General features: G+C 39.7%; 2 protein-coding genes across 3 annotated transcripts in view; one reads left to right on the plus strand and one right to left on the minus strand.

The window, feature by feature from the left end:
• LOC120533437 (zinc finger protein 239-like) overlaps nt 1-9,132 on the plus strand; it is a 29,724-nt gene extending 20,592 nt beyond the window's left edge. For both annotated transcript variants that reach the window (XM_039760334.1, XM_039760333.1), the window contains exon 3: nt 7,264-9,132. In XM_039760334.1, the coding sequence (XP_039616268.1) occupies nt 7,264-8,024 (761 nt within the window). In that variant the 3' untranslated portion in view covers nt 8,025-9,132. The remainder of the gene's footprint in view (nt 1-7,263) is intronic.
• Nucleotides 1-15,021, minus strand: part of LOC120533398 (gastrula zinc finger protein XlCGF26.1-like) — a 126,837-nt gene that overhangs the window by 71,884 nt on the left and 39,932 nt on the right. The window lies entirely within an intron of this gene.

Here is a 15,021-nt window from a genome sequence, read left to right on the forward strand (position 1 = left end):
TTCTGTATACAAACCAGCATTTTATATTTTTAAGAAGCATTACATCTAATGTCTCATTTTCATTCTGTGTTCATACCTGTATTTCAGTTTTAAAAATTTACATATAACATCTCGTTTTCATTCTGTGTTCATACCTGTATTTCTATTAAAAAAATCACGTCTAACAGTATCTTACATCTCATTTTCATTCTGTATTTTCATACCGGTATTTCTGTAACCTAAGAAAGGTTACATCTAACGTCTCATTTTCAAATAAAGTATTTTTCGGAATTTAAGAAGCGTTGTTTTTTTATACAGGTATTGTCACACATGGGTGACAGAGTTGCACGAGAGACAGGAAGATGAGTCAAGGTTTTCAAGGAAAATCCAGGTACTTTTTTACTGTATAGAGAAGACCAGTACAGTCTCAAGATTTCATTCAGAATTGGAGCTGTTAAGAGCTGTGGCACGGGGAATCGTCCTGCTTTAGCTTCCATCTTCAGTGGAATCACCGTTGTGGTAGGTGTGGTCTGGAGAAGATACATCAGAAGAGTGTGAGGAAAAGCAGATCAAAGCCCAGTGTTAAATGTTAAACATTGTGTGACAGGCACGGTACGCGATAACCCTGATCCTGCAGAGAGCAACCAATTGCTTAGCCCCTTGGTTTACTGTTTACCAGACGCAGCATAGCAGCTACGGAGCTGTCCTTGCACCAATGCCATTAAACATGGCGAATCACCAGTAGCTCTCTGGTCACAATACTATACATATTTTTGCCGTATTTGTTATAATGAAACCTCTGTTATAACGAAATATTTTTTATGGTCTTGTGAGTTTCATTATAAGGGGATTCCACCTGTATTTTGAAACTATCTGGCCTAACGGAAACATGTACAGTGAAAATAATAATGGTTCCAGAATGGATCCCTGCGTTACACCATATAGGATATCCTCTGTTTTTGAAGCACAATTGCCATAACTGACAAAGCATTTCCTCCCAGTTATATATGGTTTAAGGCAGCCCAAGTCAACACCCGAAAGCCCTACCCACTGGCTAAGACAGTTTATAAGAATATCATGACCTATATATAGTATCAAATGCTGCGCTTGAGTTTAACAGAACAAGTGCAGATATTTTATTTGCATTTGCATTAATTCACAAATCATTTATTAATTTCAATAAATCTATTTCAGTACTTTGATTTAATATAAAACCTGACTGATACTTATCAAGAATAAACTTTTTATACAAATAATCAATTAACTGCTGAAAAATGTCTAGAATTTTACTAAGAAAAGGCAAATTGGAGATTTGCCTGTAATTGTCCAAGGCAGAGCAATCAAGGTTATTTTACTTGAGCATAGGTTTAATTACAGCAGTTCTGAAACAATCTGGGGAAAATGTCAGAAACTAACAATTAATTTACTATGTCAAGGATGTTGTTAAGTAGAGCAGAAACTTCTTTAGAGAAACTTGTAGGAGTGGGACTGGTTTAGTTGAACGATTATTATATGAACTTTAGATATACTAATTTTAGTGAAGCAGCTAAGTTCACAATGCTAAGCTCATTGAGGCTCAACTAAATTTTTATTTGAGGTCAGCTTTACAGTAAGTCTAACATTATCTTTTCTTTAAAATGTAAAATGTAATGCAGCAAAATCGTCAGAAACTTTCCCTATAGGGTTATTCTAGTTCCTCCTTACCCTATGGAATCAATTTCAATCGATTTTTATTACCGAGCTGCCACCTTGTAAGTGGTGGTAGATTGTTTTTCGAAATACACAAATTTTATCCCATTTAAAAAAAATTGCCTTCTGCAAAAGTATTACCTGAAGGTACTTTAAACATATTGTATGTTTGCATGGTTTTCCTGACATCAGTCATCTTTGACCGAGGACTGCATGTTTCAGAGAGACTTGTGTGAGTGATTGTTCTGTACCGTAGGTTTAACTCCTGTATGCTTCCCAAAGGCCAACGGCTAATCTGAAATTGTAAATTGCGACTTGTCGAAATTTCTCCATTGTGTATTTTATTCTAGTCACAACCCTCGGAACAAATTCTTGCCATTTTAGCTCATATAGCATTAAAAATGTCTCCATTTGAATGTGCTTATGGTTTTTCAATCTCATCTTTTGGATTTCCCTTCTGGTTCTTCATTTATCCCCAGCTTGTCTAAGTACTTGTCTGTATTGTGTTTAAATGTGGCAGCTTATGCAATGGACCCGACTGTCACTTTCGGAGACTCGGTCCTAGAGGAAGAGGGCTCTGTTATAATCAATAGTGTGTATTCATATTTTATGTGAACTCCTGAGAGAACTTGCGTGTTTTACTCTCCTCCGCTTCAGGTGCGAGTTACCTTGCTGGGAGTCTGAGTTTGCAGTCTGAGGGTTCATGAGTAGTAAATCTGTATGTAAACATCCTTCATCAGTTAAGGATGAATGAAGTCTGATCCTAATAGATAGGAGCTGATCTCTCACGTAAGTAATCCTCATTTTGCTACAAAAGGTGAAGTTAACAGACACGTAAGCGGCAATCAAATAACCGTGGCTGCCCTGTTTAGCTTCATCTTGCGATTTGATGTCTGAAAATTTGTGCTCCCGTTTGGAACTGTAGGATTTTGTGAAGATATCGGATTATGATATTTTTGACCAATATTTTGATTGTGATTTAAATTGTGCTTTTTAATGTCAAGGGAAATGGCACAGTATCATTAAGTTTGGGAATCTGAAGCTAAAATTCATTGTGATTAGACAACACCTTATCCCTTTTTCTGATCTCTTGTATTAAACTACCTTTGTCTAATTGTTTTTATTTTGAAAATATAAGAAAATAACAAAGCTATTTTATTCTGTCCTCTCGTGGATGATTTGATCCTGCTCAAGTTCTTGTAAACTATTCAGGAATAAAAACTACTTTATGATATGTGATTCATTTTTCTCCCTTTGTGGATCATCAGCTGCAAATATGCAAACCGTATCACAGACCTTCTCTTCCATTCGTACAACCTTCAGGCAAGAAGCCCTCCAATGTATTAGATGATGGGAAACTTTGGCAATCTGTGAAGCACACAGCTATGAAAAACTCTTCTTCCTCCATAGCTGTATCAGGCACGATGCAACTCCAGCTATATATTGCCTTTGATTCTTGTAAGTCTAAGGATTATTCTCTGATGAAGGCCCCTGGCAGGGGTTGAAGGCTCAGGAATAAAAACTACTCTCTGATACGTGATTCATTTTCTCCCTTTGTGGATCTCAGCTGCAGATATGCAATCTGTATCACAGACCTTCTCTTCCATATATACATGCATACATACATATATATAGGTGACAAGAACGACATAATTCATATCGAAGTAAATTAATTATCCTGTAGTGACCAATGCATCCTCGGGGAAACTCTGAAGACATTTTTAAGAGGACAGATTATTTCATACGTATCTCACAAAAATAAATTGGAACCAAGATGACGTCTGAGTTAATTAGCAAAACTACCCAAATAGATGAAAAATATGCCAGGTCGCCAAATGAGGTACTTTATAGGAAAAGACAGGTTTGGCAATCAGACTTTAACCTCTTGACAACTAAAGAAATGGAACCGTTCATCTCTAATGATAAGATCATTATTACGAACACGGCGAGAAGGCTAATAAGGTCCTAGCTCTTGTAAACTACTGCAGATTTTACAGTTTTTGCCTTTTGAAATGAGATAAATGCTTTGTGTGTTTCATTTAAATTTAAAACCCAGTTAGTGATGGCATGGGTTGTGTGCCGCAGTGATCTTTTGATGTTGTTCTATGGAGACTTGTGCTGATAATTGGGTTAGTCTAAGACTGGGGTCCTCAGTCACGGTCCTGGAGGGCTGCAGTGACTGCAGGTTTCTGTTCCAACCCAGTTGCTTAATAAGAAGCACTTATTGCTCAACTAACACCTTCTGTTTCATTTTAGTCGTCTTGCGCGTTAAGATTTTGAGCGCTTATTGCTTATTTTAGTCTAAAACAGCTGTATGCTTGGTTTTTAATGGCTCCTTATTAACAATAAGAGTCAAATGACAAAAGAGACCAGCATTTCTCCGTTTACACCTCCATGTGTATTTGTCATGCACTATTGGGTTTAATGAAATACGTGGAAGGAAAGTGAAGAGAAAAAAAGTGAAGGACTGAGAATTACTCCTCCATTTTAGCCTTCAGATCATTTGGATGAAGTCCTTAGAAAATCCAGGATATGAGAATGAACTAACATAGCAGAGTTAAAGCACTAACAAGCCATGAAATTAAATTATTGGCAAGAATAGTTTCTAATTAATTAAAAGTTTAACTAATTAATAGTTTCTAATTAAGCAACTGGGTTAGAACAAAAACCTGCAGCCACTGTGGCCCTCCAGGACTGGGATTAAGGACCCCTGGTCTAAGAGGAGTCGCCTAGACACAGAACAATTCACTATAGTTCTAATTCAATTAAAGAAGAGTAATATTGGTACTTTCTTGAACACCAGATCTTGGAGTATAGATCATTGGCAAATGTCAGATGGCCCCCGTAGACCAGTCCTGCAAGAGTGGGTAAGATTAAGGTATATTAGACTTTTGTGAAGAAACTGATTCAGACAAATGAGATGTTACTCCTCTGGTGTCTGCTAGGAGTTAGAGCTCATGGACAAGGCTGAAAATTCAAGGTATCCTGTGACTTGCCTGTACACAAAGCATCATTTCTAGAAATACATTTCTAAATCAAGGGTGATCTCTCTCTTAGATGGGAATGTGGATACTCACAAGACCTTGCCTGGGTGCCTTATAGTTTTAAGTTTCTTCTAGTGCAGGGGTCTCCAATTCCAGTCCTGGAGGGCACCGGTGGCTGCAGGTTTTCATTCTAACCCTTTTCTTAATTAATGACCAGATTTTGCTGCTAATTAACTCTTTGCCTTAATTTTAATTGATGTGCAACTTAAGACTCAGGCCCCTTAATTACTTCTTTTTTTCCTTAATTAGCAACCAAACAAAATTAAGACACAAAATTAACCAAACAACAACCTGCATCCATCACACCATACCTGAAAATAAAGAAAGGTGAAGGCCTCAGTAATGTTGACCTGCTTGGGTCCACAAAACATTTTGACAGCCAGTGCTCTTAAAAAAGAACATCAACAGTTTTGGAAATGTCTGCCATGGCTGAATGAGCACCATGGAATTAAATAACAATTTCAATTACCAACGAGAATTGGCTTCAAATTAAGAAACTGAATGAAGTGAAGTTGGTGGGAGTTTGAGGTCCCAACTTGGTTGCTCATCTGTTGGCTCACTTCTCAGAAAATTTATGTTTAGGTGCCGTTTAAGGAAAAAAGAACCAATTCAGCGGTCAGAGTCTCAAGAAAAATCAACTAAAATAAAGGGAAATGGCTAATTAGCAGATGGTCACTAATTAAGAAAAGCGTTAGAATGAAAACTTGCAGCCACAGTAGCTCTCCAGGACTGGAGTTGGAGACCCCTGCTGTAGTGGATTAGAAAGTTGCCTCAATGAGATTTAGCATTGAAAAGGAGAAGTTTCACCATTATTTGGCCGTGTGTACCCAACAACCGTTTAAAGTGTTTGGATTCAGTGCTTCAGTGACTGTGTAGACTTTAGGAAGACTTCAGACAGGATCACCACTTGGGGCTGAACTGGTTCGGTTAGATGACCCAGACAGCAGTAAAAGCCTCTGTGCAGAAGCTCCAGAAGAGCGTCTACTGCATCATGGTGTAGACTCTGAAGAGACGACATTCAACTCCTCCGCGGTGCACTGCAAGTAGCTCTTGGAGATTGTTGCTGCCTGCCATGACAGCCCTAGCTGTAATGAATGTGGTAGACAGTAAGGTAAATGGACAGGCTGAACAAAGAGTCCTTTCATGTCATTTTTAGTAAGAGGATACCCCTCTTGTGACTGATAGGAAGGTGGCAGACGTCTGTCTTTGATTAATACAAACCCACAGAATGAGTGCACTACAGAGCCTTGTGTTAACAGTTTGGCTACTATACCGTGTTCTTTTTGTCTTTCAGTTCAACTTCATTTATTTTCCTGTAGGGATCTTCATTTAATACAGGCTTGTAACGCGTGAAGTTTTTGGCTTTAATGCTAGGACAGAACCAGAAATAATTTACATACATGAATGTACATGACAGATTAACTACACAGTAATACAAAACAAATTTCTATTTGGTTAGCATACATATATCCTGCCAGCTCCTATCCATTAACTATATATTGGGGTGTGTAAATGTCACTGGTGTGCCACAAAGCTGACCAGTCCTGCCTCGTTCTGCCACTCCCCATCCAAGGCAATCACAAATATCTACTCATCCAGATCTCTCATTTCCTGTGTTTTCTCCCAGACTACCTGTAAATTGGTGCATTGACATGCCACTTTGTCCATTCCTCTGTTTTGCTTTGCTCATTTAAATAACAAATCCAAATCATATTATGTGATATTATCTACTGTTAAATTCTGCTCCGTACTTGTAATATTTTTATTTTTATACTGTATTGAGGTTTTCTTCTGTGTATTGTATTGTATTGACCCCCCTTCTTTTTGACACCCACTACACTACCTGGAAAGGGGGTCTTTCTTTGAACTGCCTTTCCTGAGGTTTCTTCCTTTTTGTTCCCTACAAGAGTGTTTTTTGACTTAGAGAGTCAAGGCTGGGGGCTGTCAAGAGGCAGGGTCTGTTAAAGGCCATTGTGGCAGCACTTGTGTGATTTTTGGGCTATAAAAAAAATTAAATTGTATTTTTATTCATGTTTTGGAGTTGAGTGACTCTGGTGTCGTTATGGGGAGCTTTCACAATACATTCTGATTATTAAATGTGCATTTCACACGCTTGGCCTGGTGCTCTGTGTTGATAAATTAAACTGTCTTCAATATCATGATCACTCAAGATTAGCAGTTTTTACTTCCATTAAGCAACAACAACAAAAAGAACAACATAATTTTGAATAATATTTTAAAGAGTATGATGAAAAAATAACATTCTGTAGTGTATTTAAAATACGACCATTAATCTTGTCAATTACACATGTAATCTACTTTTGCTGTTCCAACATCTTTTCTACACTGGTTGCACTTCTGTAGGAATATTTGGAAAACTTGCATATGGGAAAGCCACTCAACTTCTTATTTTTCCTTTTATATATTACAATTACGTATGCAAAGTTTGTTCATACATAATTTCAGCCAGCATTTATTTAATGTTGTGACTTAATATCAGAGCAGCCAATTAAGAAATAAACTTCATGTTTTCTTTTTAAACTTTATACAGGAATCGAGTATGGCTGTTCTTCTGAATGTGGTAAACAAATCCATAAAAGGAGTACACTTCAGAGCATTCACGCAGGAGAGAAGCCATACTGCTGTTCTGAATGTGGCAAGCAGTTTTTACATAGAAACTACCTTCCGATCCACAAACGGAATGAAATGGCGGAGAAGGCATATTGCTGTAATGAATGTGGCAAACAGTTTTCAAGAGGAAGCAACCTTAAGAGCCACAAAAGAATTCACACAGGGGAGAAACCATTTTGTTGTTCTGAATGTGGTAAACAATTCTATCGCAAGAGTGGACTTCAGAGCCACAAAAGCATTCATATAGGAGAGAAGCCGTACGACTGTAATAAATGTGACAAACGGTTTTCACAAAGAAGGACTCTTCAGCTCCACCAAAGAATTCACACAGGAGAGAGACCATATTGCTGTTCTGAATGTGGCAAAGAGTTTTCACAAAGGAGCTACCTTCAGAGCCACCAGAGAATTCACACAGGAGAGAAGTCCTATTGCTGTTCTGAATGTGGCAAACAGTTTTCACAAAGAAGCTATCTTCAGAGTCACCAAAGAATTCACACCGGAGAGAAGCCGTATTCTTGCTCTGAATGTGGCAAACAGTTTTCACAAAGGAACTACCTTCAGGTTCACCAAAGGATTCACACAGGAGAGAGGCCATTTTGCTGTAATGAATGTGGTAAACAATATCCTTCTATCGGCAGTCTGAAGAGACACTCTACACTTCACATGAGAGCAAAGCCTTGAAGGAGAACATTGTCAGGTGAAGAAGGAACAAATTTATCCCTTTTAACTACTCAATTCTTGATAATTACCTTTAGGTGGTGGGCTTAATTGGCTGAGATCCATACCCAGTCTTATCAAGGTAAACCTACTTTTACAGTTAAAAAAACAAAATCCAAGAAATTAATTCATTCTCGGCACTTGTCTCCTTGCTTAAAATGGTACCAACCCTCTGCCTCTGCTCTTAGGACAAAGTGGGCATTGCCCGTTCTACAATGCTTGTTAAGGGAGAAGATTTAACAGACATGCAGGCATCCAGCTTCACCTCCTCCCACTTCCATTCCAAGCTAAGCGACTGAACTCCAGCTTGTACCAGGATCTACCTGGACTTCCTCTGGTAACAAAGGTGTAAATTTAATGTTGAGCTGACTCCTTTTCCAAATGTCCGTCTGCAGGATTCTTGAGTCAGAAGGTGCAAAATAAACTCAAGTAGGAACAAAGCTCTAAATCAATGAATTTTGACACTGATGGACAGAGATTGCCTATGAGGACACACGGATTTACTAACTGAAAGTAACATTAATACAATTAGGTGAAGTTATGCATTCACGTCAAACTAGTTACACTCATCCCATTCAAGATATTCTCTGGACACTCTCACTGAATTCCCTGGAGATACTCTTAGGGAGGTGGAACTCGCCAAAAACCTCTGAAACCTGCTGTCTGAAAGTAATGAGCCGTTCTCTGTTCGTGGAGCAGAAAACTGGCAACCTCTTTCTCTCTGGATCAAAAATTGACAGTCTTCCTGCCAAGCCAAGCTGTGGGCCATTGGGCTGAAAGGGCTGAGAAACAGCCATCACTTCAAGAAGGCAACACCAGCGTCTAAACTCTTGTGCCAGAAACAGTAACGTGTTTTATTAATTTGCCGATGACACAAAAAAGCAGCATCAGCAAACCCAATCAACTAAAGATCACACAGTAGAGAGGAGGAATGCACTACAACGCATGAAGAATTCTCCACTTGAACCTGGAGCAGCAACGACTCCGCAGAACATCGGACAACATCTACAAAGAGTTGCTATCGTTAAACTGTTTATCTGTGCCACAATAAATTAAATAGCAATTAAACAGCCAGCCTCTCTGCATTATATTTTTGTCAGAAACAGAAATGTTTCACTCTGTTACTAATATTCTAATGATGAATCATTCTGACCTTGAAACGCTGAGAATTTCAATGAGGGGGACAAATGTCTGCCAGCACGATCTATTCCTGCACACCACAAGCTGGATCTGCGATTCAGGTTTCAATGTATTTAAATATGAACATGGGGTAAAACTGGGCAGGTCTGACCAGCTACACTGCCACCTACAGGCCTGTTCTCGAATGGCAGCATCTGTCATCATCCAAGCCAGACACTGTTATGTGTGTTTGGTGGGGGTTATTGTTTACTTTAAAACTTTACAGATGCTCAAGAATATAAATATTAGTTTCTCCTTTGGAACAAATAGTAACTTTAGTAATAACGTATTGTACAGTTAAATGCAAAACAAGGTGTTTTCCGCAGAGTAATCCACAAAAACAATAAAGATATACAATCGCTACTTGGATATTATCATTGACTAGTATTACAATAAATTCTAATAAAGCAAGTATACTAAATGGAAAACCAACCTGGGCATTTTCAAACAAAATTTAAACACTGAAGAGCAAAACAAACGTTCATCCCTTATCAGAAACAGGCTCATGTTGGTTTTCATTTTTACTTAAAAGCATCATTCATAAAGATGGCATGAGAACAACCAGAACTTATTTACATTTACAGTCGTGGCCCAAAGTTCTGAGAATGACACAAGTATCAATTCTCACAAAGTGTGCTGCTTCAGTGTCTGTGGTATACAGAAGTAGAATTACAAGCATTTCTTAAGTTTCAAAGGCTTTTATTGACAATGACATTAAGTGTTTGCACAGAGTCAATATTTGCCCTGGCACGCTGTCTGCCAAAATCAACTTCTGGGCCAAATCCTGACTGATGGCAGCCACCCATTCTTGCATAATCAGTGCTTGGAGTTTGTCAGAATTGGTGGGATTTTGTTTGTCTACTCGCCTCCTGAGGATTGACAACAAGTTTTAAATTGGGAGTTTCCTGGCCATGGACCCAAAATTGTGATGGTTTGTTTCCTGAGCCATTTAGTTCTCACTTTTGCCATATGCCCCGGTGCTCCATCATGCTGGATTGTTCATTGTTGGTCACCAAACTGTTCTTGGATGGTTGGGAGAAGTTGCTCTAAGAGGATGTTTTGGTGCCATTCTTTATTCATTGTTTGGGATCGGGGGGCGCCACCAGTGCAGAGCTTGCTCAGGAATGGCAGAAGGTGGGTGTTAGTGAGGTGAAGACTTTTGGAGGATGGCCTGGTGGGTGTCAAGAAGTCACTTCTCTCCAAGAAAAACATCAGGGACAGACTGATATTCTGGGATTGGACTGCTGAGGACTGCTGGGGTCAAGTCATTTTCTCTGATGAATCCCCTTTCTGATTGTTTTGGGCATCTGGAACAAATAAAAGGTGAGCGGCGCTCCCATCAGTCCTGTGTCAGGCCAACACTAAAGCATCCTGAGAACATTATTGTCAGCCAAGGCCGTGGGCTAACTCACCAGTTGGCCTAAGAACACAGCCATGAGTAAAGAATAGGGCCAAAACATCCTCCATGACCCTCCAAGAAGACATACACAAGGTACCCTAGTCAAATGGTTTACAATAGCTCTATATGGTATGACTGTTTTGCTGTATTGGAATTCAAAGTTTAGTACAGAACTTGTAAGGAAGATGTCAGAGCTGCGGACATTTGGTCAACTAGAGACACAGTCACTCTGGAGTGACTTTTGCGTATCAGGATCTTGTTCAATGGCAGGGTAGTTGTGCTTGGACTGGGTTTGTACCCTGGACTGCTTTATTCGTAGTGTTTTACCTTCAAAGCTACAACCACTAAAAGACAAAACACAGCAGCGTTATTTTGACTAGACCGCTTATCTGGACAAATTGGTATCTGAGTTCCTTCACACGTACACCGTTCCTCTCAAATGGGACAGTGTGTATACGTGCTTTTGTAGTACTCTGGCAATTGTAAAGTGTGATGCTGAGGTGTCACCCGTTGCATGGCTGCACTCGGAGTCAGGTGATTTGTCGTATGGTGGGTGCAGCAATGTGTTGTAATCAGTGCACAATCCCAACCTCCTCCACCTGGCAAAAGTTACCATGCTGACACCTGCCATGTTGCCAAATACTGTGTTGTCAGCAAGAAATCCGTCCTGAATTTCACCAAGTCTTATGGCGTTGTCAGCAGTGACCACGTTAACAAAGGCAGTTTCCTGTGAATCATTAAAAATTCTGCCTCTGTCCCCCTGTGCAGGGCAACCATTGGATCCATCCATCCATCCAATATCCAAACTGCTATATCCTAACTACAGGGTAACGGGGGGTCTGCTGGAGCCCCACACACAGGGCGCAACTACCCCGGGCAGCTCGCCATCCCACCACAGGGCAACCTTTGAATCCTAAGGGACAAAATCAATACTCAATGTATGTCAAGGTGCTGTGCTGTATATAGTGCATACTGTAATGAGCAGTGCTGACACCGCAGAAGACCACCTCCTACCTGCTAGTTTGGTGGAATAGCTCCATGACTGATGCAGCTGTGGGAAAAATGTGATCACAAAACTCACGGCAGCACTAAAGCAGAAACTGGTCATAGGATGGCATTTCTAGCACAGAACCTGCAAAAAGCATACTGGTGAATTGTAAGGGATAAAAAGGAAATTTGAAAACCTCCAGTTTAGAACATACAGTGAGGGGAAAAAAAATCAATTTTCAATAACAATTGACAAGAAACAGTTCTGCATTAATTATATTTAGCAACACTATTGTTGAGAAGGAAGAAAAATGTATAGGTGTAAGTTATTTAGATATTTGTACTATCCCAAGTATTTATATATATTTTATATATATATATCTGGATTCTGGATGGAGGTATTTTTGACCCCATTCTGCCATACAAAATCTCTCCAGTTCAGTTCAATTTGATGGCTGCTGAGCATGGACATCCTGCTTCAAATCATCCCATAGATTTTCAATGATATTCATGTCAGGGGACTGTGACTGCCATTCCAGGACATTGTACTTCTCCTTCTGCATGAATGCCTTTGTAGATTTCGAATTGTGTTTTGGGTCGTTGTCTTGTTGGAATATCCAACCCCTGCGTAACTTCAACTTTGTGACTGATGCTTGAACATTATCCTGAAGAATGTGTTGATATTGGTTTGAATTCATCCGACCCTCGACTTTACCAAGGGCCCCAGTCCCTGAACTAGCCACACAGCCCCAAAGTATGATGGAACCTCCACCAAATTTGACAGTAGGTAGCCGGTGTTTTTCTTGGAATGCGGTGTTCTTCTTCCGCCATGCAAAGTGCTTTTTGTTATGACCAAATAACTCCATTTTTGTCTCATCAGTCCAAAGCACTTTGTTCCAGAATGAATCTGGCTTGTCTAAATGAGCATTTGCATACAACAAGCGACTCTGTTTGTGGCGTGAGTGCAGAAAGGGCTTCTTTCTCATCACCCTGTCATACAGATGTTCTTTTTGCAAATTGCGCTGAATTGTAGAACGATGTACTGATACACCATCTGCAGCGAGATGTTCTTGCAGGTCTTTGGAGGTGATCTGTGGGTTGTCTGTAACCATTCTCACAATCCTGTCATATGCCACTCCTGGATTTTTCTTGGCCTGCCAAACCTGCTGAGTTTAACAGCAACTGTGCCTGTGGCCTTCCATTTCCTGATTACATTCCTTACAGTTGAAACTGACAGTTTAAACCTCTAAGTTCGCTTTTTGTAGCCTTCCCCTAAACCAGGAGACTGAACAATCTTTGTTTTCAGATCTTTGGAGAGTTGATTTGAGGATCCCATGCTGTCTGTCACTCTTCAGAGGAGAGTCAAAGGGAAGCACAACTTGCAACTGACCACCTTAAATATCTTTTCTCATGATTGGACACACCTGTCTATGAAGTTCAAGGCTTAACGAGCTCATCCAACCAAGTAATCAGCATTAAGCAGTGACATGCATTCAAATCAGCCAAATTACAAGGGGACACACATTTGTGCACAGCCAGTTTTTCACATTTCATTTAATTTCATACAACTAAATACTGTTTCACTAAAAATCTTTGTTCGGAAAACACCGCAATACTCAGATTTTCCAGGAAATGAAAGACATACCACTGTTATTTTTTATGTTGAAAGTCAATTATTATGCAGGCTGAGAGGGGTTCATAAACTTTTTCATATGACTGTGTTTTCAGCGGCAAACAGTGTCTCACCCTGTTTATTTCTTAATATGAACTTTTAAGAGCTTATTTATTTATAGATATTGTGATATAGTATTGGTATAGTCAGGATTGTAGAAAATTTTGTGATGTCAGTTTGAGGTCATCTCACCCAATCCTAGTGAGCAAACAGAATAGTTAGTTTTCAGTTCATTAATAGTACCAGTTAAACTTTGCACACTAGACCAGTTGGTCTTAAAGTTGTTTTCCTCGCGACCCAATTTTGGTTATCATTTGTCTTTGTGACTCATAACCACAGTGAAACTGTGCTGATAATCATGCCGTTCTGTTCCCCTTGGGGAATCCCTTTATGGGTGTGTCCATTGGTGGAGAATTTCCACCAACCATCATCAGTGGGTGGGGTTTCAACAGCATCATCGGAGGGGGTGGGGATTGCATCAGCCATTCAAGCAGCAACCCATCGACCCATTTGTGAGCCTCTCTCATTCACTTTAACTGTAATTCATGACTCCGTGTGACCGAGCTAGAGATGTCTGGTGACCCAAAATGGGTCGTGAGCCATAGTTTAGGAGACACTGCACTAGACAGTCATTCACTAATGGATTCCAGACCAGCAGACGCATTTATTTCCACCAAACTAGTAGCAAACCTGCCATTAAAAACCTTTACATTCTGCACATAAACCACATATAATATCTGTTGATGGCAAATCTTTGGAAACAAATAACACGTTTTGTAAAATAGATGAACAGCATTTTGGGGGAAAATGTGTTTCTTTTTAATTCCACGTCAATACTTTCAGATTATTTTAGGGGATCGATGGCTACAAGAAGATGACCTCATCATCGTCTGGCAGCTACAACCATAAAACAGTGGGATTCTTTCTGTGTCACACTGCTGGACACTGGAGTCTTTACCTTCTTAATGATATAAAGGTGCATCTCAATAAATTAGAATATCATCGAAAAGTTCATTTATTTCAGTAATTTGATTCAAAAAGTGATACTCAAATATTATATAGGATCCATTACACACAAAGTGATATATTTCAAGTGTTTATTTCTTTTCATTTTGCTGATTATAGCCTACAGGTAATGAAAACTCAGAATTCAGTATCTCAGAAAGTTACAATATTACATAAGACCAATAAAAACAAATGATTTTTAATACAGAAATGTTGGCCTACTGACAAGTCTGTCCATAGGCACTCAATACTTGTTCGGGGCTCCTTTTGCATCAGCGCTGCGTGGCATGGAGGCGTTCAGCCTGTGGCACTGCTGAGGCTTTATGGAAGCCCAGGATGCTTTGATCATGGCCTTCAGCTCGTCTGCATTGTTGGCTCTGCGGTCTCTCCTGATAGATTCTCAATGGGGTTTAGGTCAGGAGAGTTTGCTGGCCAATCAAGCACAGTGATACACAACATGGTCATTAAACCAGGTATTGGGACTTTTGGCAGTGTGGGCAGATGCCAAGTTCTACTGGAAAATGAAATCAGTATCTCCATAAAGCTTGTCAGCAGAGAGAAGCATGAAGTGCTCTCAAATGTCCTGGTAAACAGCTGCACTGGCTTTGGACTGACTTGATAAAACACAGTGGACCAACACCAGCAGATGACATGGCTCCCCAAATCATCGTGGACACTTCACACTGGACCTCAAGCAACTTGGATTCTGTGCTTCTCCA

Source organism: Polypterus senegalus, chromosome 8 (genome assembly GCF_016835505.1).
Source record: "Polypterus senegalus isolate Bchr_013 chromosome 8, ASM1683550v1, whole genome shotgun sequence".
Lineage (NCBI taxonomy): Eukaryota > Metazoa > Chordata > Cladistia > Polypteriformes > Polypteridae > Polypterus > Polypterus senegalus.